Here is a 27,090-nt window from a genome sequence, read left to right as displayed (position 1 = left end):
TTGCCAGTTAAAACATTTATAAATTAATAAAAACATTCCCTTTGTAGTGTTTCTTACAGCTTTTCCCAAAGTTGTTGTGTCAGCTTTTTTGCTGCCTAACTTTTCCTCTTGATTTTTTTTAATATAGAAAAATAATTCTGACAACATTCATTATTTTGCATGTGTTCCATTCAGTCCTATTGATTACTTAAGTTGTCTCTGGTTTCCGATGTTCCGCCCCAGTGTCTCTTTATACATTATTTACAGAGGACCCAGTCCTTCTCAGATCGCAGTGGTGTTGGAGAAAACCAGGAGGATGATTTGCATAGATTTTGAGAGACCGACACCCCTTATTTCCTTAAAAACACACATCCATACAGGAACAAGCAAAACGAAACAAAAGAACCACTGAATACTGTGAAATTAAAATATTAAAATGAACATTTCTGTTGGCATATTCCCATACATGCATACAAATTTCAAAACAATTGCTATGATGAGTCAATTGATAACACAAAAATTAATTAAAAGAATCTGGTTAAAATGAAAAGCACCCAAATAAGATTTAAAGATTGGATCCACTTTGGACTGAAATGAACATTTCTTTTTTTATTGAGAGATGTAATCCCTTTTTCTCTTTGGGACAGCTTTAGTGCACAGAAGTGTATCAAAATATTCTCATGAGTTCTGAATCAATGCATGAATCACACACACACACACACACACACACAATCATTCACTCACTCTCTCATTCTCTCCCTCTCTCACACACACACACATATACATACACTCTCACACACCTGTCCACACATTATACTTGTACCGATTCAGAGGGTTGGAGACCACAGTCTGGCAAACCCTGGGAATATGGCTTAAGACCATTATCTTCATCTATAGACTGGAAAAAAACCCCACTTGGCACTACTGTTCCTCAATGCATAAGACACACAATCACTCTTTCCATAAAAAAATAAGATAAACCATGCTTTGAGACATACTGCAATCCTAAATAAAAATAACACTAAAACAATAGAAATATAAAAGCCCTAGTCTAGCGAGTTCTGAGTGAATCAGTCAAGCCTGGTTCCCGAGCAGACTTCCTTTATCGTCTCAGAGACAGCCTGGACGGACACCCTCTCCCCTGCTCCTTCCCTCACGAGGGCCGAGAGCGCTCAGAGGAGGCGGAGGAGATCTGCCGCGAGCTCAATCTGTTAAGAACTGCGCTTCTCTCGTTCTCGCAGTGTTCCAGATGATCTGGTGACCCCCGTGAAGACATGTGAATCTTACTTGGCTTCTGGCTCCAAAGACTAACATTCAATGACATGCAACAACAAACAAAAGAAAAGGGAAAAAATGATAAAATGGAATCGATGGCTCGAGTGGACTTGTTGGAAGGAGTTCATTGAGTTTTAAAGAAAATATTCTAAAAGCTTGACAGTTGCCATCAGCAACAAGACGACCCAAATTACATAGGAAACATGCACCCACATACTTCAAATCTGCTGAGAGTCTCAAATTAGCGCGCACACACACACCCCCCAAAGTGACAAGAGCGTTGGCAATCAGAATTGGTACAAACAACACTGTGCGGTGGAAGCAGGTTAGCCACAGCTAAATCTCAGATCATAACTGGACACACATGACAGACAGACAGACAGACAGTCCCAAGGCTGCACGTTCTAGCTGGTCTCACATCACCAGCGGCCATCTCCAACAAGGCAGCCAGGAAACAAGCATTCTAGCCAAGGGCTTTGTCTTCTACACTCAAACACCTGGACAGACAATTAAAGGGCCTTTGTTCACACAGACGCACACTTAAAAAAAAAAAAAGCAAAACTTAAAAAAACACAAAGAGTAGGAGAATGCTGCTGGACACCTACTCTCAAGCACGCCCAGTCAGAAGTGGTCTCGGCTGACCACAGGGCCTAAATGTAGCGCTTTGTAGCGCTATCACTTTCAAAGAAAGAGATACGTAGTGGAGAACCAGGGACGGAAGGAGAATGCGTGTATGAAATGAACGAGGATAACTGAACAAATAATGGACACAACGGAAACACTGCTTTCAAAATCATAATGCACACGTCCCAATGACACAGAAAGATGCAGAACATGGCAGCTCACGATTCTGGCTCCTTCTTCAACTGCTGGCAGTCCAACAGAGAACATGCAAAATATAAAAAAAAAGACGTGTGCGTTCTCTTTCACTCTCTCCATCACTTACAAACACTTACACACAGATACACCCGTACAAACACTTAGCACCGACGCAGAAGCCTTCATACAAGTGTGCAGCTCCCACACATGGCTGATATGTGTTAAAGTATTAAGAGACAAATCTGATCATTCACACAAGCTCATGTAGTGTTTGCTTTTGTCCAGTACTACAGATCCCACACAGATGAGAGATGGCCGCTGGACAGGAGGAGGTAGCAGGTCTGGCAGCTGATCTCCTACTCCTCATCACTGGGGTTGTATTTGGCCTCCTACCCCCTCCATTACCCCTCTCTCCATCCGACAGAGGTGATGCGTCAATTAGAAAACCAAAAAAAAAAATAACAATAATAATAATAATAATAATAAAATAAAGTGGAGGTGTGTCCTTGAGATGGTGGTCAGAGACGATTGGCCGGCGTGCTCCTAGCTCTCCACCGCAGAGTGAGAGCAGCAGCACGGGGCCAGAGGTCGAGTCTGAGATGCCGACGACGGGTTGGCCTCCTCTGATGATGTGCAGCTGTGAGGAGGCTCCGAAACAGAGGCGCAGCGTTGTTTGTCCCCGCCCCCCCCCCCCCCCCATTCATGATTCATTTATGTCCCCATGTTGTGAGAGGTGAACCCTTATTCCTTTTTGACAACAACAAAACAAAAACAAAAAATGTTTTCCACGAATGCATTCATTGGACGCTTGTCTAACACACGGAGACAAACAGGGTTTTAAAAATGTGTAGAAAACGAATGAGGATCTGACTTCAGGGAGCCCTCTCCTGTCCCGTATCAGACTGGACTGAGGGAGGGCGGTCAGCCATACAGAGCTGAGAGGAGATCGCCGTGCACTACAGGTGGACAACTACTTCATTCAGCTGAGCCGCTAGAATACAGTTCTACAGTGGCAGAGCTCTGCACACAGTGTGTATGTGTGTGTTTGTGTACACAGGTGTGAATACCATTTCCAGGAAATAGCAGTTCAGCGTTCACAGTCTCTGTGCATATAAAACCCATCATACACATAAATATTCTATATATCTTATATATTTATACTCTTTCTATGTATAGGTATGTACACAAATATGCACAGGCCACTTGTGCAATTTCCACAAACAATTAAAAAATCCCAACAGGCTTCTCTCTCAGTTCGATTAAACGTATTACTGCCCTCATGTGGCAAGAAAAAAAATGCCAGTTTGTGGGTCATTGTGGTGTGTGTGTGTGTGTGTGCGCGCGCAGTGTGTGTGTGTGTGTGTGTGTGGTCATTCCTCGGCACCAGGGCCGCTGCGGGGGAAGGGCAAGGCGACGGCATGCTCCTGGGCGAGCGCCGCCAGCTCCTTGAGGAACTCTCCAAAGACCACAGCGCAGTAGACGGCGTTCTTGACCCGGAGCGCCTCGGCCTGCCGCTCCAGGCTGGAGGCGGTGGAGGAGGTGGTGGCGCGGAACAGGGCGCTGTGTAGAGACTGGCCGCCGTCGCGCACGTGCGCCAGGGCCATCTGAGCGGCATTGCGCGCACGGGTCGGGCTGTTGGTGTGCCGCAAGATCAGGTCGCCCAGAGACGGCTTACGGCTCTTCACTGCAGGAGGGACAGAGAGAGGGGGAGAGAGAGAGGGGGAGAGAGAGAGAGAGAGAGAGAGAGAGAGAGAGAGAAATGAAAAGAATGAATGTGTTTTTTTCAAAGAGATCTTCAAATGGAGAATCAAAAGATCGATTCACAGAGAGGTTCAAAGAATAACTAAGCAAGATTCTTCTCTACATGCTCATGAAACACACTCACAAGAAAGAAAGAAGCCAGCACAATCGAATGGCTGAATCTGGCTGGATGAAAAACCCACTAGAGCCAGAAAACCAAACCACAAACATCTAGAAGAAAAGCAGCGGAGCTGCTCCACAGACCCCCAGCTGTGGCGGCCAGAGACATGAGGCCACGGGGGAGCTGCGCTGGAGTCCTGTCCCTGTCCATCCGTAACTCAACCATCTGGGGCTCAACCCCATGGCCAGCACTGCGCCACGCACGCACGCACGCACGCACACACACACACACACACACACACACACATAATTGCAAACAGCTGGACTGGGGCATCTCAGTAGAACAGGCTACCCTCTCACTATTTCTTGTCTTTTTCCCTGTCTTTCTTTCTGCCTTTCTCTCCCTTTCTTTTTTCCCTGTTTCTTTTTGGTTCTACCATTCCGTGCCCTTGCCCACTCCCCGCTCTGGTGCGCTCACCCTCACCCATGGAGTCGGAGCGGCGCAGGGTGGGCAAAGTGGTGGGCGAGTCGCTCCAGTCCAGCTTGCCGCGGGCCAGCAGGTAGCGCCGGGCTTTCCTCAGCATGGCCGGGAAGTCCTCGTGCATGGCGGCAAACACCTCGATGCGGTTCTTTACCGTGCCCAGCACCTGTGCAGACAGGAGGAGAAAACGTCAAGGGGAGAAAAAAAAGCCCTCAAGTTATTTCTGCCGTTGGAGTTAAAACAGCAAACAGTGAGCAACCTTGACATTTGAGACGACCTGGATTTGTATGGTATACATTTACACAGCAGAGGGCAGTAGAGAGCAACTAGAATTGTTAACCATTTCTATTACTTGCTGGTGTGGTGTCAAAACCTCAAAATATCAAGGGCATGGACAGTTCTCTACACAGTAAACGCCCATCATAAGTCATGAGTCAAGAAGACTCCCCGTTATCCGCTTTCAGAAGGTCATATGTGTTGGGACAGGCCACGTTTCAATACCCATGATGACTTAGATAACTGCTGTTAGGGCTGAAGGATGATCCTGTTCTGCATGCTAGCATGTTCACACTTGTCACCACAGGCTAATACTCTTATTCTGGGTTTAACAGTTAACACTACCTCCCACATTCATAATATGATAGTCATATGTATGTTAATCAGATGCTAATCATATTCAACGTTGGCATCACACAACAAATATGCATGTCTGCTGGCTAAAGGCTGCGTATGAAAAAGAAGCATCACAGTCGAGGAGTTGTAGCCATCTGCTCGGTTTTTGTCATACATTCATTTACTTTGCATTGTACACACACGTGAATCGCTCTGCAGTTAGCAGTAACCAAGCAACCGACTTTTGACCTTCTTCTGCCAAACAAGCTCAGCTGATGGGGCTCTTGGTACTCTGATGATCAGCTGATGTGGCACAGACTGGGTTTAACTCTATTAACCTTGCACATGATCCGTCCGTGGTCTACGGGGGCCTGATAAAACATCTAAGCTGACCAATTAGAGGGAGCTGGTCCAGAGCCGAGACATCACACTCGGTCAAGAGCACGTCTGAGGGATTACTGGTTCCAGGGCTGTGCATGTCTTAACAAGACTCCATGGTACTTCAGATACCGCAAAGTTTCTCTTTTTTTTTAGCTTGTGACGCCACATAAGAAAACTTACACGCCCCTCATCAATCACAATACACATGTTTATCCGCATTTATGTTGATCTGCATGTTATTTTCACCCTACTTTTTAAGAGGACGAGTGAAAATGGTTTCAACTGAATGTTTCTTTACTGGTACAGACCAACTACAAGACATTCCCAGGCAGCAACTCTTGGTCCTGACCCAAAGGTGTGGAAACGTGTTTGGTGCCGTTGTGCCCGCGCTCCAGACCTGCGTTGCTGAGTGAGCAGAGCTGTGCTGTGCTGTGCTGTGCGGGTTGGTCGGAGGGTGGGTGTGCAGTACCTGGATGAGGGACTTGATACTGGGCTGGAAGACCATGTTGGTGTTGAGGAGGAAGGACCGGATGAGAGGCTGCGGGTAGCAGGCCAGCTGGAACACGATGCCTGTCAGCAGGATGTTCACGTACAGAGAGTTCTGCAGCATGTTCTCCAGCTTGGCAAACAACACCATAATAAACGGTCCTGAAAGGGATAGAGAGAGAGAAAAAGCAGCAAGAGGGAGGGAGGAAAGAAAGAAAGAAAGAACAAGGAAAAGAAAGACAGAAAGAAAGAAAGAAAGAAAGAAAGAAAGAAAGAAAGAAAGAAAGAAAGAAAGAGTGTGAGTGCAGGACAGAACAATTTTTCATTTGGACTTGACTGGCGGAGAGCCACTGCCATAACTGGTAACCAAAGCCACATCAGTGGAGTGACGTAAGCGTTTCTGGGTTGTAGGGTTTACCAGTGTATGGAGGAGCGGCCGGCTGGCCCAGGGGCCTGGCAGGACTGAACATCCCTCCCATTGCGTTCTCCGTCTTGGCTTCGCCGGCGGCCGACTCGGCCTCGAGCGGCGTGGGCGGCGGCTGCAGCTCGTCCTCTGTGTGCTCGAGGCCGGGCGGCTCTCTGGCCAGCTCCTCCAGGGCCTGGGCAACCGCCCTGCGCTCCCTCACGCGCTCTTCCAGCTCGCGCAGCTCCTGGTGGAAGGCCTCGATGCTGATGCCCTGGCCATTGGAGTCCCCAGCCTGTGGGGCCGCTGCAGTGGGTGCCCGCTCCAAGAGCTCCTCGATCAGGCTCTCCACCGACTCCAGCCCCCGGCTCACCGCGGAGGAGGCGGAGGAGGAGGAGGAGGAGGCCGATGGTGCTAAGGCCGCCTCCGGGGCTGCTGGGGCGGGAGACGGAGTGGGCTTCGGGGGGGCCTCGTCAAGCGACGGGGCCGGGGCCGGGAAGGACAGTGGCGGGCCGTCAGGCTGGCAGGACACTTGCGGGAGCGTCTGCTGGAGGGCGCTGGGGCCACCGCGGTCCTCAACACAGCTCACGCCTCCCTGTAGCGGCAGGCAGGCCTCGGGGGCGCACACGCCCACCGCACCGTTCTGGCCCGGCTCCGCGCCGGAGCCGCCCATGCTCACGCTCGCGTCCAAATCCACGTCCCGCTTCACCTTCTTCACCTCCATGCCCCCGTCTGCAAGGTCGGGGCAGCTGTCCCCCCGGCCCGTCCCGTTAAAGAGGGCCTGGTGTGGGGGAGCAGGGGTGGAAGAAGTGGACACAGTGGAGGTCGGCATTGTCGTTGCTGCTGATGCTGAGGATGAGGAAGAGGAGGAAGCGGTGGGTAGGTGCAGCGGGGCGGTGTTGAGTGGCATCTGGTCCCGCTGCAGGCTGCGCTTCTTGCTGCGCGGTGTCAGGCTGATGCAGTTCTTGCTGATGGTCACATCCCACTCGCCGCTATCGCGCTCCGAGCTGCTCCACTCTGAACGCGCCGCCGCCACCACCGCCGCCCGCTCCTTCTGGCCGGCCTCGCCTGAGCCCATGCCCGCACTGGCCGCACCGGTCGGGCCGCCCTGGAGAGAGAAGTGCTCGGGCACCAGGCTCAGGCTGGGGTGGCTGGTGGGAGGGGGAGGGGGAGCCGGCGCCAGGTTCGGAGAGGGGTCCTCGCCGTCGTAGGGGGCTGACCAGTCGCGGCAGGCCCAGGAGCACACCTCGATGCCCCGCCGAGCGTCCTGCAGGTAGTCCAGGTAGCCCGACTCCCCGTTGGGCTCGTCTGCGGAGCCCGGGGCCTGGTGCAGGGGGCTGTCGGGGGAGAGGGGGGCGGCCGGAGCCCCACGGGGGGAGGAGGGCGTGGGGTCGGCGCTCGTGGGTGAGCTGGCCGACCCGCCGCCGCCGCCGCCCGAACTCTGCTGGCGGATGAAGAGGGCCAGACGGGACGGCGTGCTGGGTCTGGGGTGGACTGGAGACTCAGCAGCGCTGGGGCTGCCCAGGACTGAAGAAACAAAAGAAAGAAAAGCAAAAGGAGAGAATGGTGAGTGGTGCACAGAGACATGACTGGAACACTGTATCCCTCAATGGAACCTTTTTCTGCACACATTCTGTGTCAACAGTCATGAGAGGCACTGCAGAGTCACATGTGAGTTTCCCTTCTTAGCATGCTCTGAGATGAAGCTGCTACATATGTGTCATCTTCATCACCTTTAACCAAGCAGTTCTCATCAGTCAGTAGAGTATGTATAATTACTCAGTAGAGTGTGTATGTATGGGTATTGTGCATGCATTTCTCATGTGAGCTCACCTTTCCCCCAAAAGGCGGGTTCATCCTCCCGCTCACCAGATGGCACTGTTGTGAGGCGGCAGCACTCCGGGATGAGGGAGAGGAACTTGTCTGCGGACTTGCCGTAAATGTCTGTCTCCCTAACCGCACGCCTCTGACTCAGCATCACATGTGTGCATGGCAGCAGATACCTACAGCACAACAACACACGTCACTGCAAACACTCACAAACAGTACATACAGCCACCACTAGGTGGCACCTTGGGAAACAGATGAAGGTCATTCCAAGTGGGTTGAAACTGCTGGGGTGTTGTCCCTTTTTAAGTTTATTCGTCATAGAGGACCACTTGTTTCACACATGTACAGATGAACTGTGAATAACTTGGTTGGAATACAAATGCTTTAATTGAGCCTTTGATTTACCTTTCCAAAGCATAAAAAAGTGGCCAGTTTGTAGAGGTAAATTAATAACACACATCTGATCAATCTAATCAATACTTAATTATCAACTATATGAGTAATTGTGAGCAGTTTGAAAGACTTAATTTCCCTGTTTAAAGGAACCGTATGTAAGAAATGTATTTCAATTAATCATAAAATGGCCCTGATATGTCACTAGACATTAAGAAATCATGTTCATTTCAAACAGTAGTCCAGCCAGGATATTGTCATTTAAAAAGTGAAGTTGCAGCCCTCAAATAATGTTGATGTTGTCATGTTGTGTTTTGTCCTGATGTGCCACCCTCCACCTGTCTACTAATCACGAAGTCAGTAGTGATTAGGCATACAGGTTGCCAGCTCTGCCAGTCAGGGGGGAGGGGGAGGGGATACACCGCTCTACAGTAATTTGAAAGTGATTGCAGTACCAGTTTTGGCCACAATCTTACATACTGTTCCTTTAAATGAAGCGAGACCACACACACACACACACACACACACACACACACACACACACACACTACCTGAGAACGAGCTGTAGCATGAGGTCTTCACAGTTGAGGGACAGCAGTGTCTTGAAGAGGCTGAGAGAGACCATGCACAACTGCAGACACACAAATAAGGAAAATACACATCTAAACTTCGCCTCATTACTATAAAACCTCCCATATCTTGAATTAGAAGTCGTCAAAATATGAATGGGAGAAAGAAAAGTGTATGTGTGTGTGTGTGTGTGTGTGTGTGTGCTCCTGACTGACCCGCGAGTTGCTGCTGATGCGTGTGAGCAGCGTGTCCAGGATGGTGTCGTTGTCGTGGCGATGCAGCAGGATGAAACGCAGGAAGGTTTTGAGGAGGGACGTTTCCGTGACGCTGCGCAGGAAGAGGTCCAGGTAGGCCGTGCTGGCAATCATCTCATCGACAGATGACTGAGGCCAGCAAACGCGGATGTGGTACAGAAGGGGACAGAAATAAAGCATCCTCATTTTGAATTACATTTATTACAGACAAAACAACAAAACAGAACAGACCTTCGTGGAGTGAAAGAAAAAACACCTTTATCAATATTCATATTCTCCTTCACTGAGTACAAGTCATAACTATATTTAAACGATGTATTATAATATATTTTCATTTAGTTTATTTTAATTTTTTCTTTTGTGATACAATTGTCTACTCTGGCAGAGAGCACTAATTACACCCTGCACCCCACTGAATATGCAACACAATGATTGGCTGTACCTTGTGAAGGGCGGGGCCCATGACTGGAATCAGGAAGCCATTGTGGACGTAATCAAGCAGCTGAGTGCGCACCAGTGGGTGAGACACCTGCAGGGACACACAGGACAACAGAACACACTTCAGAGGAGTGCACACCAACAGGACATACGCAGGAGACAGCAGAGTGTGCTTGTAATGACCTGGTTAAACTCATGACCTGGTGCTGAGACTCCTGGGGCCCTAATTACATAGTCCCACTGCAAAATGCTAGCCTGGAGATTCCAGACCCTGGTAATCTAGAAAGATTAAGGGTCTGGCCACGAACAATGTAATGGCCCAACTCGAGGGGCAGCACCAAGCGTGCATTTGAAAATCTCACTGCACGCTAGGGCGGTCACTTTTGTGAAAAAATCCTGTTCGATTCTTGAGACATAATTGTTCATTGAATCGATTGTAAAATCGATTTTTCATGTCTAAAGATGTTTCAATTTTCAACGCCAAATATAGGCCAATCCACGAACAACTAACAGGCATTAGGACGAACGTAAAGGGGGCGCTTGAAGATGCACAAGCCAGCAATATTTCTGATGATTTCTTGGCACAAACTTTCGTGCACAATGACAAAACAGGAGTGCAACATTCTCGAAAAAACAATAAGCAGAGTGGACTGCCATAACATAAGTGAAAAACATTACTGCAGGCTTCAACGTGGCTGCGTTTACAATTAGAAATGTAAAACAAATTTCGCCTACGTAGAACTCACGACTGCACAGTTTGCATACCGCTTTGTCGTTCTCCATAGTTTGATATACCTAAACCCCAAAGTGCTTCCATTTCGAACTCCTCAAGTTATTAGGGCCCATCACTCGTCTCTCTCATGTCGCACAGGTTGATCGCGTTGTCCTCAATTTTTTGGCAAAACACCAGCAGCACAGCAGCCGATGTGAGTTTTGTTACATCTTTGTTTAATTCGTTTAAAATTAATAGTGTACATATTTGGTTAAAATCGATTCCCTATTTTAGTTTTCGAAACTTGTGTTGGTTGGTCCAATCGATTGTGCAATCGATTTTCTAACGTAAAGTGACAGCCCTACTGCACGCATTGGATAACACAATACGACCAACGTTTACTGACTGATTTCAGACTTCGACGCAATTGGATAACACTACGACTGTCATCTGTTTAGCTCGCCTCTGGCCCGCCTATATCAGATACACCGATGGGATTGGCTCCCCTGCAAAAGTAACGTGCATCATTACTCATTGCCTGAGTGTCTCGCAGAGACAATTCTAATTGTGTTCTTGCGAGAACTCTGGAGTTTCCAGGGTAGCAAAAACCTTGCAGTGAGACTAGGCAGGGATAACTATAATTGCCAATTCCATTGACACAAAGCAGGGCACAATCTGTGTACAAGTTGTGCCTTCAGTCAATATAATCAGTGCAGTGGCCATACGCATTCCTTTTCTTAAAGGATCTGCAGTAAACATGCCATAATGAAAAGCATTTGTCCTCTATGGCATTTCACTGAAAGGTCCATTTTAACACAATGTGAACAGGCTTGTGCTTTCAATATCAACAGTAGGAAGAGCCTTTTTAAATGCAATCACAAAACTGACTAAATGCATTTTTTTGAGAGATGTGCGGTGATCAGGCCTTACTGAAATACAATCACTGTACAGTCTCCACTCCCTGCCTTGAGATGCCCACACAGAAGGTGTCTCACTCCTTGTCATACGTATGCACAAGCTACCTTGTCCATGGCCATGCAACATGTCTCTTTGGGAGGCTGTCATCAGCAACAGTCAGCAGTTGTATACATGGACCTCCCATGTCCTCATGTTGCTCATGTTATTAAATTAGCTAAATGATTTTGCAGGGTAAATTGGCGAGTAAATTGGTTAAATGATTTTGCAGAGTAAATTAGCTTCTGTGTGGCTTGTGTGTCCAGACGCATTTCCCATCAATGACATTAGGCTTTGGAGTACCTTTCCAGACATGCTAGAGTAATACCTTTAAGGCATCAGACATGCTAGAGTAAATGTCCGCTGTTCACAAACAGAGAAACAGATCCTGAGAAACATGCTAATTCTGTCCAAGTTGATGTGCATGAATGAGAGCTCTTGTTTACGTACCTGCACCACAGCGTTGCAGAACTCCAGCGAGTTCATGAAGAGGACCAGTGAGGACACGCCCATCCAGTCCTCGCGCCGCAGGGCGTGCCAGTCGTCCCCGCGCACCTCAATCTTCCGCGGCAGCGACGAGTAGAGAGCGCTCAGGCCCGTGGCCAGAACCTGGAGAGGACAGGTCACCAGTGAGACAGGGCCCCAGTAACCAGTGAGACAGGTCAGCCATCGGGGTGTGTGTGTGTGTGTGCGCGCTTGTGTCTGGCATCAGACAAGACGTACTGTGGCTAGCACTTCATCCTGCTGCTACGCCCATCCATTCATGAAATGAATCTGGCATACAGCCTGACCCTACTCCTTATTGCACTGATGAGAACCTCACACACACACACAGACAGCTCAAAACATTTCTGCAAGCTCTCTTCCTACACGTAAATGGCGTGCCTTCAAGCAGACCGTGCAGTCCTCAGGTCTCTCTAGGCCTGTCAGCTGTCTGGCCAACATCTCTGGGCCACATCAGAGCAGAGGCTGGCAGCGGAGAGAGAGCAGAGGGAGGCACCCTGGGCCAGCAGCATCAGAGAAACGCCCCGCTATGAAGTTCTTTCTGATCACACTCCGCTACAGACATGACAACCGATGAGGAGGAAGGGGAGAAGGTGTAGAGGGTTGGGGGTTGGCGCTCCCTCCCTTGTGTGGTAGGATATGGCCACCGTAATGAGGTGATGGGAACTGGGTTTGCAGCAGCACCTCAGAGCATCCAAGGGGCAGGAGAAAGGCCTCCGTGTTCTCCATAGGAGGGCTGCACAGTCAGACACGCAGACAGGCAGGCAAGCAAGCAGGCCCTAGATTACTGAAGCTGAAGCCTAGCGCCCCTGCAGAGATATTGGTGGGGGGAGGACAAGCGAACACACAAACACGCCCCCCCCAACCCACCGCCTCTGCCTCCGTCTCATGAGTGGAGGCGGAGAGACGGATCAAGGAGCAATTCAAACGTGCGCAGTGATTGCAGCGAGGATGGGCAAAGATCAAAGTGGGAGACAGAGCCAGTGATAGGAGCTGCTAGTGCTACGGCTGGAAAACAAAGAACCAGGGGGACTGGAGGGGGAGGAAAGATAAGAAGAGGAAGAAAGAGTAAAAAAAAAATTGTTCAAAACATCGAGGAGAGCAGGACAAGTACAGGAACACACACAGAGAGAGAGAGAGAGAGAGAGAGAGAGAGAGAGAGAGAGAGAGAGAGAGAGAGAGAGAGAGAGAGAGAGAGAGATGGAGAATGGAGAGAGGAAGAAGGGGTGGCACACATTCATCCTAGATGGCACCTCGGCTGGTCGGCGGCCTAAGTAGGTCAGATCCGACCTTATCTAATATTTAATGGGTAAGAGAAGAGAGGGGGAGAGGAGTGTGAAAGAGACTGAAGGAGAGGCAAAGGACATGGAGCAGCTTGGGTTGGGGCAGGGAGGGAAAGAAACCGACGAAGAGAGGACGGCTTCCACGAACAACAAAATGTTTACAAAGCCCCTCAGGCCAAGCCTCTTGCTGGTGGAAACATTCAGCCGTTGTCTCTGGACCGTGGCTGCTCGTGTGGGCATGGCAAAGGCACAGCGCCACCACAGCAGCCGTCCACCCGGAGCACAATGGCCGCCTGTGCGGCCCGACAGAGTGCCAGCTCATGCCACTTCTCTTTCTCATGCGCACCCACGCCCACACACACTGTGGCATCAGTGCTCAAGACAGGCGCTCTCTGTCCACATAGCCTCCGCAGAGACACAGCACGACCCAGACGCACACTGAGCCTGTGTTTTCTATCCCGCAGCACAACGGCCATGACACGCACACACACAGCATATTATGCTTCTGGTGGGACAACATACAGGCAACATACAAGACAACAGTCCCAGTAACAGGTGGGGAATTCCTGCAATCTTAGCATAAAACCCTGGCCGACTCCATGGATCGATTCAAAACTCAACGATTCAGTGATCACAATCATTCACCCACTGAGCTTTATTCCCTGTGTTAGCCCCAAGCCAAGTCCACCAACACCAGTGACCCTTCACCCTCACAACTCAAAACAGTGGTCTTCCTCAGGGACATCTAGGGAAATAAGGAGATCTTCAGATTGCATGTAGACATTACTCACTCACATTTGCAGCAATCGCTCTATGTGAGAGAAAAGGTTCTCAGACTTCTCGTTTCACAGAGAACATGCTCAGCATTTAGTGTTGCAATCTGAAGAATGCAGAAATAAATAGACCTGTTGCCAGGCTGAATCGTGTTGATGACAGTAGCGCCTGCCAAATATGATATGCTACACTTATGAATCTCCATAGTTGGCTTGCACACTGAATATAAATGGCTGAAAGCATGATGACAATACACAGCTTCAATCCCCATGCCTTCCCTCATAGCTACATTACATTACAGTAATGCATTTCATTAAAGAAGATAATAGCAACCAGTAGCCTCAGTACACAACCAATCGCTGATTTCATTCAGGTAAGGCCCCCACTTCACATCCAGCTAATGCAGCAGTTCGTAGTATACATAACAAATGCTAAAGCGGACTTGAAAAACATGCAATTCGGAGAGGTGTCCAAAAGGTCTTCTGATCATCAGTGCAGGTTGTGTGTATGAGGGAGAGAGAGAGTAAGAGATATAGAGGGAGATGGAGCAGGCGAGAGCTGGTACCGGGCAGAAGTAGGAGTTTTCGGTGATGTACTGGGCCACGGCCTGGTTGCTGGCGGACGTTGCCATGACGAGCAGCAGGGCGTCGCGGGCCTGCTGGCCGATGGCGCCGTGCCGGTGGATGAAGGGCACCAGCAGGGAGAAGATGAGCAGGTTGGTGGGACCCTGAGGGGCCGGCGTCGCTTGGAACAAGAGCTCCAGCACCTTGGGCTCCCGCGCTGTGCACACACACACCTGAGGAGGAGGAGGAGGAGGAGGAGGAGGAGGAGGAGGAGGAGGAGAAGTGTCAGAAATGAAGAGAAGGGGAAGACGAAGAAGTTGAAAAGAACAGACAGAGTAACAGAAATATGCTTTGAAAGCAGGAGATACACAGTCTGCAAATATTCAGAGCCCTCATTCAGAACGACAGCACAGTCACATCATATTTCCTAAAACCATAGTTGCTAACTAAGCTAGCAACTTTGTTGGTTGTAATGCAATTTCCCATTGCCAAACAACTAAGTTGCTAACAGGTTAGCAACTATGGTTTTGGGAAACGCAACCCTGCTCGTCAGCACAGTCAGTAACACCAACAGCATAACATAGCCATAGAACTAGATCAAATAAAAGCCCTTTCCCCTCGAGTGGAGGCTCTTGGCTCACCTGGTTGAGCAGGAGCACGAGGCTGGCCTCGAGGGCGGGCGGGCAGCCCAGCTGGGGGTCGGCGCAGGTGGCCAGCAGGCAGAGCAGCGGCTGCAGCACGGCCATGTGCTGGAGCAGGGGCTGCTGGGACTGGCCGATCAGCATCTCAAACAGCTTGAGCAGCGCCCCCTGGCTGTCGGGGTCCAGGCCGCGGCTCACGTGCCACTCCACCAGCCGCTCCAGGACCCGCTCGGACACCACAAACTCCAAGATGGGCCCCATGGAGACGGCCGCAGAGGAAGAGGAGGAGGACGAGGAAGAGGAAGAGAGAACCTCGGGGTCGAGGTCCTGGGGCCGCTCCTCGGCCAGCAGGCACAGCATCTGGTCAGTGTGGTTCCTCACGGCAGTCAAGTCGTCAGCGCCACTGGACATTGAGTCCTTCTGCTCCAGCACCCACGACACCTGAGAGAGAGAGAGAGAGAGAGAGAGAGAGAGAGAGAATATATTTCAGTTCAATCTATACTTCAACTTCATGTTTGATGTTCCTTTATCTGCTCATTTGTAAAGCATGAAGTGCAAGCAATGTGTATGAATTGTGTTACATGAACAAAATTGCCTTTCTATTCTTTGCAACTATGAACCAAAACATTGATCCTTTCCCTTTGCAACATGCATTTCCCTTTTCAACTATGTATTACATAGTTGCCTTACATCCCCTGGGGATCAATAAAGTATCTATCTATCTATCTATCTATCTATCTATCTAACTATGTGTTCCACTAGTGACACGGACTGTGAAGAGCAGTGCACTAGACAAAGCTCTGCTTTCGTCACTGGAAAACCCATTCACACACTACTTGGAACCTGTCCCTGTTTGGAGTGTGTGAAAACTAGCTGCGTAATGATCACCCAGAAGGGTGTAGATCTCACGTGTCCTACAACTCTGGGGACCACACACAGAGATGCAGTTTCACACACACACACACAGATCAATAATATCTGACAGTGGCTTAATCTGTGTGTACAGATAAACAAGCGAAATAGCAAGTTGGCACAAGCGTTTCTACATCAAGACAACACCCAAAACAACTGTAAGAATCCACTGCAATGTTAAATGGCCAACAAGGTGGTGTAACTGGTTTTAGCATAAGAAAAGGATGAAATAGAAAGATTATGTTCACGTGAGTATGGGGAAGAGAGACTGAGACTGAGAGAAGGAGAACTTTTTTGAAGTTCTCTATATTTCTGTATTGTATGTGTTATGCTTTAGCAACAGTTTCCTTTTAAATGGTCATGCCAATAAAGCATATTATATTGAAATCGAAAGCGAATAGGACTGAGCTAGTGAGAGTTGAGAAAATACACCTAGGCAAAAACATGGGCAAACAAGTGTGCCAAGCAGAGAAAGAGAAACCACAGACCCAAACACAGGGGCTCATTTGAGTTGTCCATCCTCACCTGTCTCCAGTGGTTCTGGAAGACCATGAGGCAGGTCTCCGGGTCAGCGGTGCAGGGGCTGGAGGTGGCAGCGTTTCGGCCCGACCTAGAGCCGGCGGCCCGCGGGTTCAGCCGACTTAACCAGCTCATTCTGCCCTCACACGCTCACCGAGGGGGGAGAGAGGGAGAGAGGAGAGGATCAGAGAAGAGGGGAAATGAGGAAGAGGAGAGGGAAGGAGAGAACAGGGGGAGAAAAGGAGGGGAGGAAGGGAGGGGAGGGGGGGGCTCGGGAAAGGTGGAGAGGGAAACCCCCAAAATAAGAGGGGTGGAGTGTCCTCCTACACAGGTGGAGGGGTGAGAGAAGAGAAAGGGGCAGGAACGGTTGCCCTGGAGTGTGCAATGCTGTGGCCCGAGGGGAGGCAGGGGGGTGGGGGAGGAAGGTGTGTGTGTGGCCGTCTCTCCGGATCCCCGTCAGCACAGAGACGGGGCGGCGCGCAGGCGATCAGGTGGTGTGAGGAGGGGGGGGGTGAGGGCGGTCAGAGATCCCTGCAGACCCTGTCATCCAGCCTGCAGCCTGCACCACTCCATTCTCAGACAGACACACTCCTGCAGGGGAGAGAGAGAGAGAGAGAGAGAGATTAATTCAGTCCACATTGAGAGTAAATGAACAGCTCTCACCAAAGACAGTAGATAAGTCTTTTAAAATCACTGATCTAAGTGCTTAGGAGTCAATATTTTATTCATATCATAGTAACTAAGATTATAAAGCACTACAGCAGGATATAGCAGTTATCAGTCATGTAATCTATACATGTGTCCACATACCAACAGCTCACACATAAACACTGACCCTATTCATGTCCAGCGAAAAACCAGAAACCATGACTTTCCTCTGCAGAAAATAACTTACCGGTACCATCAACAGAATAATCAATATCCCCACACATTAGAGGACAGCTTCAGCGAAAACATACAGTTTAGATCGACACCCACGGTGAGATTACACTGATCCCATCACAGGAAGAGCTCAAGACTTTCACCTCAAACTTCCTGTGATGTCAGAACACTTCCTGAGAGTGAAAACACTCAAAAGCCTCCCACCCAGCAATAATATGTAACAGAGATCCTTAAGCAGACCCTCCAAACCCTGCTACCCCCCAGAGCCGAGCAAGAGAGAGAGAAATAAAGAGAGAGAAATAAAAAGAGAGGGAGGAAGGGAGGGAGAGAGAGAGGGAGAGAGACAGAGAAAGAAAGAGAAAGAGAGTTTGTTTGTTTGTTTGTTTAATTTAAGGCCATTTCAGCAACTAAGGCTATTTAATGGCCAGAGCATTGTGTGTTAGAGAAGCTTAAATATGTGTTTTAAAATCTAGGCTAGTAAGATATTCTAAAACCTTCAAAAGGTGGGACCTTACTAAAAACATCAACTATGGAATTTTGGTGATAAAATTGTTGTTTTTGTTAAAATTGGTTTTGATCAAAATATGTTGAGTGAGAGAGAGAGAGAGAGAGAGAGAGAGAGAGAGAGAGAGAGAGAGAGAGAGAGAGAGAGAGAGAGAGAGAGAGAGAGAGAGAGAGAGAGAGAGAGAGAGAGAGAAAAAACACAGAGACCAGGCTCAAGGAACATGAGACAATCTCTCCACTACACACCATGGACAGGCAATCAAAAGCAGATGATGGGCACCAAACTACTGGGCCCAAACTCACATTTTACTTCTTACAACTGTTTATAAATATAAAATTAGCTTTATGCTGAACTGTTTGTTGACATACTGGATAAGATTCAGCCCTTCAAAAAAAAAGATATGTTACATTGTGCCGGTAAAATTGGCTGAAGAGAAAAACACAGACCAAATTTACGTTGAAGTTTAAATGTGGACTGAGGGGGGAAAAGCCTGAACTCTGCCACCTCTGAGAACTACTTTTGAGAAGGAACAGGCATGTTTTGATTTCTCGGGAAGCCTGGAACAACAGACATGGAATCTAAACGGCAGAATGGCATGTGGACGACTCCACCCTGCCATCCCCAAAAACTTCCTGGAATCTCACATGACTGTAGGCTTCCTTCCCTAGGAGAGGCTGAACTGACATCATCTCTAAGGAGCTCAAGCCGACCCGAGCGGGTGGAGTCCAGTCTGCTAAAACAGACGAGGAAAACGATCACAATCCCAAGACCCTCCCAATCATTTACAGAGAAACAGTGCAACACTAACACTAACACTTTGTACTAACGCAGATACGAGTGCAGAAAAAAAACAATTATATGAAAAGCTGACCCAAACAGACAAACCGCAATCAATTCGTCTCTGCGAGTGGCATGACCCATGTTTGAACTGAGAAACACTGCCCACTTAGTGCAAGCAAACAAACAAATCGACGAAGCCAAGGGCTTGGAAAATGTGTGTAAACAGAGCTGGCGAGTCAATTTCTTTCCTAGCTGCGGCATGGTCAAGTTTCCCATATCAGAGAAGAGCCATGGGTGTATGTGTGTGTACATACAGTATTTATAGCAAAGGCTCTTGAGGTCAGACAGTATGACACATAATGGTCCTGGGAACCTCAAGAGAGGTGGGCGCGCGCGCACACACACACACACACACACACACACACACACACACACACGAGTAATACAGGGTTTCTTAGTTGTATGAGTGTTTCTGTCTTAAAAAGAAGAACATATTAAGTAACTTCCACACCAAGTACTGAGGCACATGAAAAAAAGCACCTTCATCATGCTGTTTCACTCATCCGGACTGCTCTGACACAACAGGGGAAGAGGTTGAACCGTCAGCAACAACGGCTGGCAAACAGACACAATCATGACTAACAAAATGGACCCATATCAGTGCTTAGTTTACTCTAAAGGTCACCCTAACCCATTTCTCTTAATCTTTTCTTGAAAGAGATAGACTGATGACTCAAAAAGTGGGGATATAGCCGAGATTAGGAGTTGACAACCTAACAGTAGTATTATGGTTTCAGCAGTATATTTGACAGCAGTCAACAACGGGATTTACAAGGTAATTCCCAGGGGAAAGCTTGTCGTTCAAATCACTAATATGCTTAGTGTGCGTGAAGCACTGGCCTGTGATCAAGATCTCTTCCTTATGACCACTATGGGAGCTGGACTGAGAACACACACATAGGCTGATCTCACTGATAAAACAACCTTCACCATCATCCCCAGTCTCAGGAGAAGAGGACAGATTTTAGTGCCGAGTAGGGCACCTTCAGCGTCCTTACTGCTTGTGTGTGTGAGTGTGTTTGTGTGCGGGACAAAGAAAGAAATTCTATTCTATACTATTTGCCAGTGCTAGTGTGTGTGTGTGTGTGTGTGTGTGTGTGTGTGTGTGTGTGTGAGAGAGTGAGAGAGAAACAAACATGCTCTTACTCGAACTGAGGTTTGGTTGGGCGAGCTAAAGCTCCATGGCGTCTCAGGGGCTCTGAGTCATAACTCCAGTCCCTCCAGGACTCTCAGTAACGTGCTGCACGCCGCTGCTCTCGCCTGTGCTCCGGCGCTTGCGGTCGTCAGCGTCCTGCAGGGGGAGAATCAATAGAGTCTGATTTGAATAGAATGTAGGATAATAGCCAGGGTCTTTACGTAAACAGAAACATGCTTGCTCGTTTCTGTTCTGATGGCAACAGATAAATGTTCCAAAATGCAAACCCACACAAACACAGGTTGATGCTTGGTGTTTATGTTGACAGAAGCTTTCAGTACATTGTGTTCATAAATGAGATAGACCTGGGAGTATTCCATCAACCTCGACCTGGGAGTATTTCATCAACCTTATTTTGATAAGCCTCGCTAATTAGTGAGAGTTCTGTTCCATTAGTGTAGTTTACGTGAATTCCAGCTTGGTAACTATGTAGTCCATGCAAAGTAAGGTCTGACCCAAAACTGATTGCAACAGAATTTATTTTCAATAAAAAAAATCCAGTTGGTGGAAATACATGCATGTTAAAATGAGGGTTGTTTTTATGTATTATCCTTCAGCAAATACTGACAGAACTGTAATTAGAATGTTGTAGAATAAGGTGGTGTTTAGACGACAACAAAACGATGCAAACGGTGATTTTTTTCTGCGTTTGACCCTGTCATTTAGACGCAAACAGAGGTTTTAGAGTTTTTAAAAACTCCGGCCAGAGTGGAGATTTTGGAAAACTGTAATTAGAATGTTGTAGAATAAGCATTCTAATTAATATCTGATCCCATTTAAGTAAGGGATAATGTATAGAACGCCGGTCATTATCGGGAAATAGGTCCCGACAGGGCGAACTGGACCCCGACGCGCAGCATTTTAGAATCTTGCGTTGTTGAGGAACATTCTTTTATTCTGGTTTGTTGCAAATTTGGTGTCTATTCTTTTTCATTTTGGCCCTTTGAATCAATGGAAATGGTTGTTGAATCTTTAAATAGAGCCAGTGTGTTTTGGAATGTAAGTGTTCCACAATGTTAAAGCTGTACAAACACTTTATGTATAACCTTGGTTTGCTGAAGAACAGGAGACGTTAATTAATGGAAAGTCCATCTTTGATGATGTCATCAATTTCAACAACTCTCCAATCACCCATCTAGGGGAATATTTGTGCCCTATTTCAGGCAGTGTCTGAGAAATATTCTCTCTTTTTCAACATTCTAAAGTGACCGGCTGGCCAGATTCAGGAGGCAGAAAGGGTTAATGACTTATGTTCTCCTTCAGAAAACCGCTGCAGCCGAGAAGCCAAGCAGATACAGTACTACACCCTGGGGGGCATGATTTAAAAGATGAAAATTTGAATAAATAATTTTGTAAATGAATTGAAGAGTGTAGCACTGTAGCTGCCTGGCAGGGATGGACAAAAATATGTAATAAAAATGTATTTTAAAATAGAACATCAAATACCCTAATTTTAAGTCAAAATAAACTACAAAATACATTAGCCACACCATGTATCAAAATAAAATACTGTATTTTTGTATTTTGAAAGTACTAAAAATACTCCTTAAATCGAGCATGATATCACTTTGCAAACATTCCATATCTGTCTATTTAATCTATTCCTTCATCAGGACACTGACTCTGTTGATTACTGTAAGTGGACAGTGTTTGAGAGCAACAGCTCATCTCTGCCTACGAGACATGCCATAAACCTACAGTCAACAGATCAACTATGCCGACCTGCCTGTTACATCTCATCGCCTAAATACTGTATCAGAGATGCACTCAAAAAGTCACAACTGAACTTCTCAAGTGGTACAAAGTGGAGACAAGTCTCTGACATCGTCAATGCATGTCCAGATTGAGCAATGCTGCAGGGAAACCCAACCACTTAACCGGTTCCATGTGTTCCGATTGGATAACTAAAGTTCTCAAGAAACTTGAGGTTACTCCTTGCACTGGATCATCTTCCTGAATCTCAATATTCTGATCACAACAAGTCTGGGCAAATTACTAAATCAGCACCAGTCAGAGGCTCTATTGATTGTTTTGCACTTTTATGATGTCATCACATCACCAAAATATAAATGTAATAAATATTAAGTCACAAATTGAAGCCATTGCATTTCAGATAATTATTTCACAAAAACGTTGACAGAACTACGAGACTTTATGGCAGATAGTAGCCTATTATAAACTATAAACAGACATCCCGGGTTCAGAAAGTAAAAGAGAAAAAATCTAGTTTACGACAAGATGCAGTTAACTTGAGTTAATGGAGCGGTTTCAGCCCCAAGTGAAAGTCTATGCTGGTTCAAGCCAGGCTATTTCTATTAAGAGAGGTTGATGGAAAACTCCTCTGCTCTAGTTCCTTATCTTCAAACCCAACAAGTAACTCCATGTGGCTTTTTCATTCCATTTTGTAATTTCATAATAATATTCTCCTAAATTATTTCTGTGTAACACTAAGGTCTGATTTGAACGCCACAACCCAGTGTTTGTGTGACTAACTTTTTTTTAAAAAGATAAAACAACTTCACCCAAAACACCGGTGCAACGCTCTGGCATCAAGACTAAGCTCCACCAATGATACTCTGCTTAGCCAAAAGAACAGTCCATCAACTTGTCCCAAGTTTCCATTCACTTAAATCTTCTTGTGACAGCCATTCCCTTTCTAATGTGGAGAGAAGAAGGGGCTTTTTTCACCATTGTGAGATCCCTGAAGCAGTGGAACACATTTATTTTTCCAGCTCAGTGACTAGAGGCCATGAAGGCACAGGCGCTTCCTTGTGTTACGATTTGTTTATTCAACTGTGAGCTTGTTGAGACCACTACGAAGCACCAGCACTTGAGGATGGAGAATTCACTTGCACTCACACACTACTAGAAAGCAAGACATGGATATGGATATGGATGGAAAAAGCAACAAGGTTGTGGGTTACAGTCTTGCAAAGATGCACTAGGCCTAAATGACCCTGACATTATACCAAAAGGGAGTCAAAGTTCATTTAAATAAGTAAAAAGTAAAGTTCAGGGAGCACGATAATTTTCATGCGAATTGGCCACCACAGCATCCTGATCTGAAAAACAATGGATGTCTGGAGAAGACTTTTTGAAGTTCAACTTTCACATTTATCTTTTTGTTGGCCAGGCAGTAAGACTACTGCGTTACCAGGACAGAGAAGTACACAGTCTATTTACCATGCCACCTGAACACCAGCCAGAAGGAATCCATGAAAGCACATGACTAAAGCCCAAAGGGAGAAAAATAAGCAATTCAAAGCTGTCTCAATAGTAACGGTCCCAGGAAGCTTAGTAGTTTGAATTCAGAGAAAGCAAAACTTCACATCACCACCACCACTGTGCTAGGGAAACTATGACTAACACAAAGCTAATAATAAAACACACATGAAAGTAATGTCAATTCAATTCTGACAGCAGCACTGACCTTTAAATTAGTGTAAACCAGTGAGTCATGGAATGATGACCAAGTTGGACCGCTTTACTAAAGCCAACTTCCTGATTTTACACTGGACAAATGCATGCATAGTAGTAAGAGTGAGAGAAAGGCAAGCTTAGAAAGAGGCAAGCTGGCTGGAACAGAGACAGTCACTTCCGCCCCCCAGCTACAATGAATCATTAGCCAGATGTCCAGCTCACCTGGTCAATGACGCAAAAGTAGAGTGAATTTTATACTACTGCAACAGACCAACTACAAGACAACTACGCATCTTTAACATTCTCAGACAACACTGATATTGCTGATATCCTGACAGTTTGATTTGTCTTTCTCTTCTACAGTAGTAACACGTGATTAAACAACAGACCTGCCTGCAATTGAAGGAAGACATCACAACACAATCTTCTGTAGAGCACTGCCAAATGTTTAAGCACCCACTATAGCCCAGAATAAAGCAGTTGATGGACTTTCAGGACACATGCCTTAAAAAAATATCCTTTTCTACATTGGTTTCAAACCTTCTACTGATGTTACTGCTCTGCAGAGGTTGTGTCTGACAGGATATTTGGCCTTTGCTTTGTGCAAGTTGCCAGAAACAAAAGCAGTCTAATGCATGGGCTAGGCTAATGCCATACGCATGGACATTCATTGATTTGACGGTTATGAATTTTGAAAGATTTATGTTCAAATAATTGTGCAAAGATTGCTCCTTCCCTTTACTCTTATCAGAGTATAGCTTAAATTGTCTAGTTTTCTTGTCATCAGGACACTTGCAAGGCATTGTTGTAGGGAGGTAAGAATAACTGGGCAATTTTGATATGAAATGTCAACCAATCATCTGACACTATATGCTTAATGATGATTTCTCTGTGAACTGTTGCATCTGTCTCTGTGTTAAAATAATTCTTCCAAGGAGGAATTTCTGTTACAATAATGCATGTGTTCAGCAAGAAAATACATAGTCATGTTTGCAAGTTAAATTATTCCCCACAATGATGACAAGTGGACACTGTAGCAAAACTCTAGGTGAATATATTACAGGTTTAGATAGACATAGGTTTCTGTTTACAGGTCACATTCTTTCCACTCCCTTATGCTGTTGTACAGGTGCAAAGTTCAGTTGGGCAAGCACTAAATTGCAGAGTGTCTCGTGATAGCAAACAAAGATGTGACAAGAGAAATGCAATAAAAACACTTCTATCATTAAGGTCTCACAAATTCCTATATCCTTCTTCTCGGGATCAGGAAACACAACTTAACATTAACAATTGGTAAATACATCACAATATATATCATATTATTCTCATTAGTAGTTGGTCAATACATCGCTATATATATTATTCTAACGCCCTCGCGTTCAGTCTGCATAACTTACACGTTACCGGTAGTAGCAAGCTAACTAATTGTTATCTTCCTTCTTGGCAGTGACTGGTTTCCAGTAGACAAAACTACCGAAATTAATCTAACGTTGCTCCTGTATGGTTACTTCACGCAAGTTTTAACTTGACAGTTACAGAAGAATGTAGCCTATGTATTTAAGAGGTGTGTGTCTTGAAGGTGAGAATATAAAAAGCGTTGGCTATCGATAGCTGGATATGGCACCAAGACCAAGGTGGTGCAAAGCTAGGTAGCAGTGATTTATTTCGGACCATTTACACAAGATTAGTCGACGAACCATTAAACTCATATAAAGTATAGTTATAATCAACGAGCCAACTTACACCCTTTTACTGATGAGTATTATCCAATATTTGGGAGAATTTCAAGCTATTCATCATGCAAGGCTTGTGTGCAAAAATTCAACCCTTATAAGCTAATTAACTCGCTAGCTAAAGAGCTAACGTAATCCATTAGACATTATTCACTTTAGGCCAGAAGAAGCAACACATCGATGCAATAAATAATTACTTCACACACTGCAATTAGCCAGTAGCTAGCTGATAGCTAACTACTAGGTAGCCAACTAGCCATATATCTATGGAGGTAACGTTAACATTAATAGAATGCATTTGATGTAACGTTATGCTCCCAGGTAATTTAAATTAAGGTCACTTAAATTCACCACCACATCTGCCTGACAATGTCTATGTATTTAGTAAACCTTATTCGACCTAATCTAATCTATTTCACCCAATAACATTGATGTTACAATGGCTAAAAGTTATCCGGACGGTGGTGTTATTTAGCCTACCACAACCATACACCGGCTAACTCAGAGATAAAACATGCTATCGCTAGGTGGCTAATGTTAACCAAATCAAATGGAAGTAACATTGATGATTTATGGGGAGATTATTATGATCAAGTATGTAATGTTATCTATAACTAGGTAAACAACGTGTCATTAGCTACTGTTGTTTATGTCCCTGTAGCAAACTAAAAAGACAGCTGGTCCAACGAAATGACATTTATCACGCCACGCAATACATCCCAGTGCCGAGTGCAAGGCTGTTCAAAACCATCCACTGCTATTAGAATTCTAGAACTAGATTGAACAGGCATCATAACCGTCAACTGTCGCAGTGGAGCATACATATTACTAATGTCAGATGTTTAAAGCGCTAATGTTACTGTCAACTACTTACAATGCTACAAATCTCAGCGTTGGTTACAAATGAAGCCACCCACCTGCTTTATTTCCAGTATTTTCAACGTTTAGCGTTCGGGTTGCCGAGCAGTGATTTCTACGGAATAAACAGCCTAAGAAGGGCTGCTAGCAAATCAATTCTCATCACGTCAGACAAGGTGCCTTTTCCTGAAAAAAGGTAAACATAAACCAATGGCAGCAGAGGACACTCATTCACATCATTAATCTTCCGGACCAGTTGTCCACCGCAGTATTGTGCCAGTCCTAAACAAACGTTGGTCAGATTTCTCAATCACTCTCCCTTTTCGCAGCCATCTTACTAGAATCGCTCAGTCACACCCACACGCAAGGGACGTTATGACGTCTTGTAAGAGCGGTACTAGCCCGTGAAGTCACTACTCAGTGCACAGTGCACGATCGCAGTAACTAAAACTTTTTCTGTCTAAAATTCTGCATCTACAAGCATATAATGTCAATGCACTCTAATGGCCTTGTGTGTGTGTGTGTGTGTGTGGGGTGGGGAGGAGGTCCTCAGAGATGTGGACAGTGACACCAAGTGACTTTGAGCCTTGTCAGTGCACCACATTGTTAGATGCTGGACTAGACCAGATGCTGGACCTGTAGAGTGTAGACCGTCTCATCGTTGTTGCTGACCAATCGCCGTAGTGTCGTCTGCAAACCGGACAATGGTGTTAGAGCCATGCAGGCGTGCAGTCGTAGGTGGAGAAAGAGTAAAGGAAGGAGCTCAGCACGCAGCCCTGTGGTAGTACACCGGTGTTCAGGGTGACGGTTGAGGAGTTGTTTATTTAACCTAATATAGACTGCCATCTGTTGGTTAGGAAGTCCACAATCCAGTTACAGAGGGAGGTATTGATACCCAGCGCACTGAGTTTGGTTATCAGTTTGGAGGGGGTGATGGTGTTGAAAGCTGAACTGAATTCAATGAACAGCATTTTCAGGTGGAACAGGGTGGAGTGAAGTGCTGTTGAGATGGCA

General features: G+C 46.5%; 1 protein-coding gene across 2 annotated transcripts; it reads right to left on the bottom strand.

Annotated features, from left to right (window-relative positions):
- On the bottom strand, positions 1-26,274 carry fhip1b (FHF complex subunit HOOK interacting protein 1B). 2 transcript variants are annotated; one of them, XM_042065835.1, is made up of 14 exons: positions 26,136-26,274; positions 20,017-20,161; positions 16,650-17,234; positions 15,213-15,653; positions 14,574-14,804; positions 11,898-12,056; positions 9,786-9,872; positions 9,305-9,472; positions 9,071-9,150; positions 8,130-8,299; positions 6,312-7,823; positions 5,877-6,055; positions 4,412-4,580; positions 1-3,757 (listed from the first exon to the last, which is right to left on the bottom strand). In XM_042065835.1, exons 3-14 carry the CDS (start codon positions 16,776-16,778, stop codon positions 3,444-3,446), a joined length of 3,639 nt encoding a protein of 1,212 aa, XP_041921769.1. In that variant the 5' UTR covers positions 16,779-17,234; positions 20,017-20,161; positions 26,136-26,274; the 3' UTR covers positions 1-3,443. The 2 variants fall into 2 exon arrangements, with proteins under 2 accessions (XP_041921769.1, XP_041921775.1); XM_042065841.1 differs by having other exon boundaries at positions 4,418-4,580.
- Between the last annotated feature and the right edge of the window lie 816 nt (positions 26,275-27,090).

The sequence above is a fragment of the Alosa sapidissima genome, chromosome 2 (genome assembly GCF_018492685.1).
Source record: "Alosa sapidissima isolate fAloSap1 chromosome 2, fAloSap1.pri, whole genome shotgun sequence".
Taxonomy (NCBI): domain Eukaryota; kingdom Metazoa; phylum Chordata; class Actinopteri; order Clupeiformes; family Clupeidae; genus Alosa; species Alosa sapidissima.
Note: the sequence above shows the minus strand (reverse complement) of the source record. Positions and strands in the feature narration are given on the sequence as shown.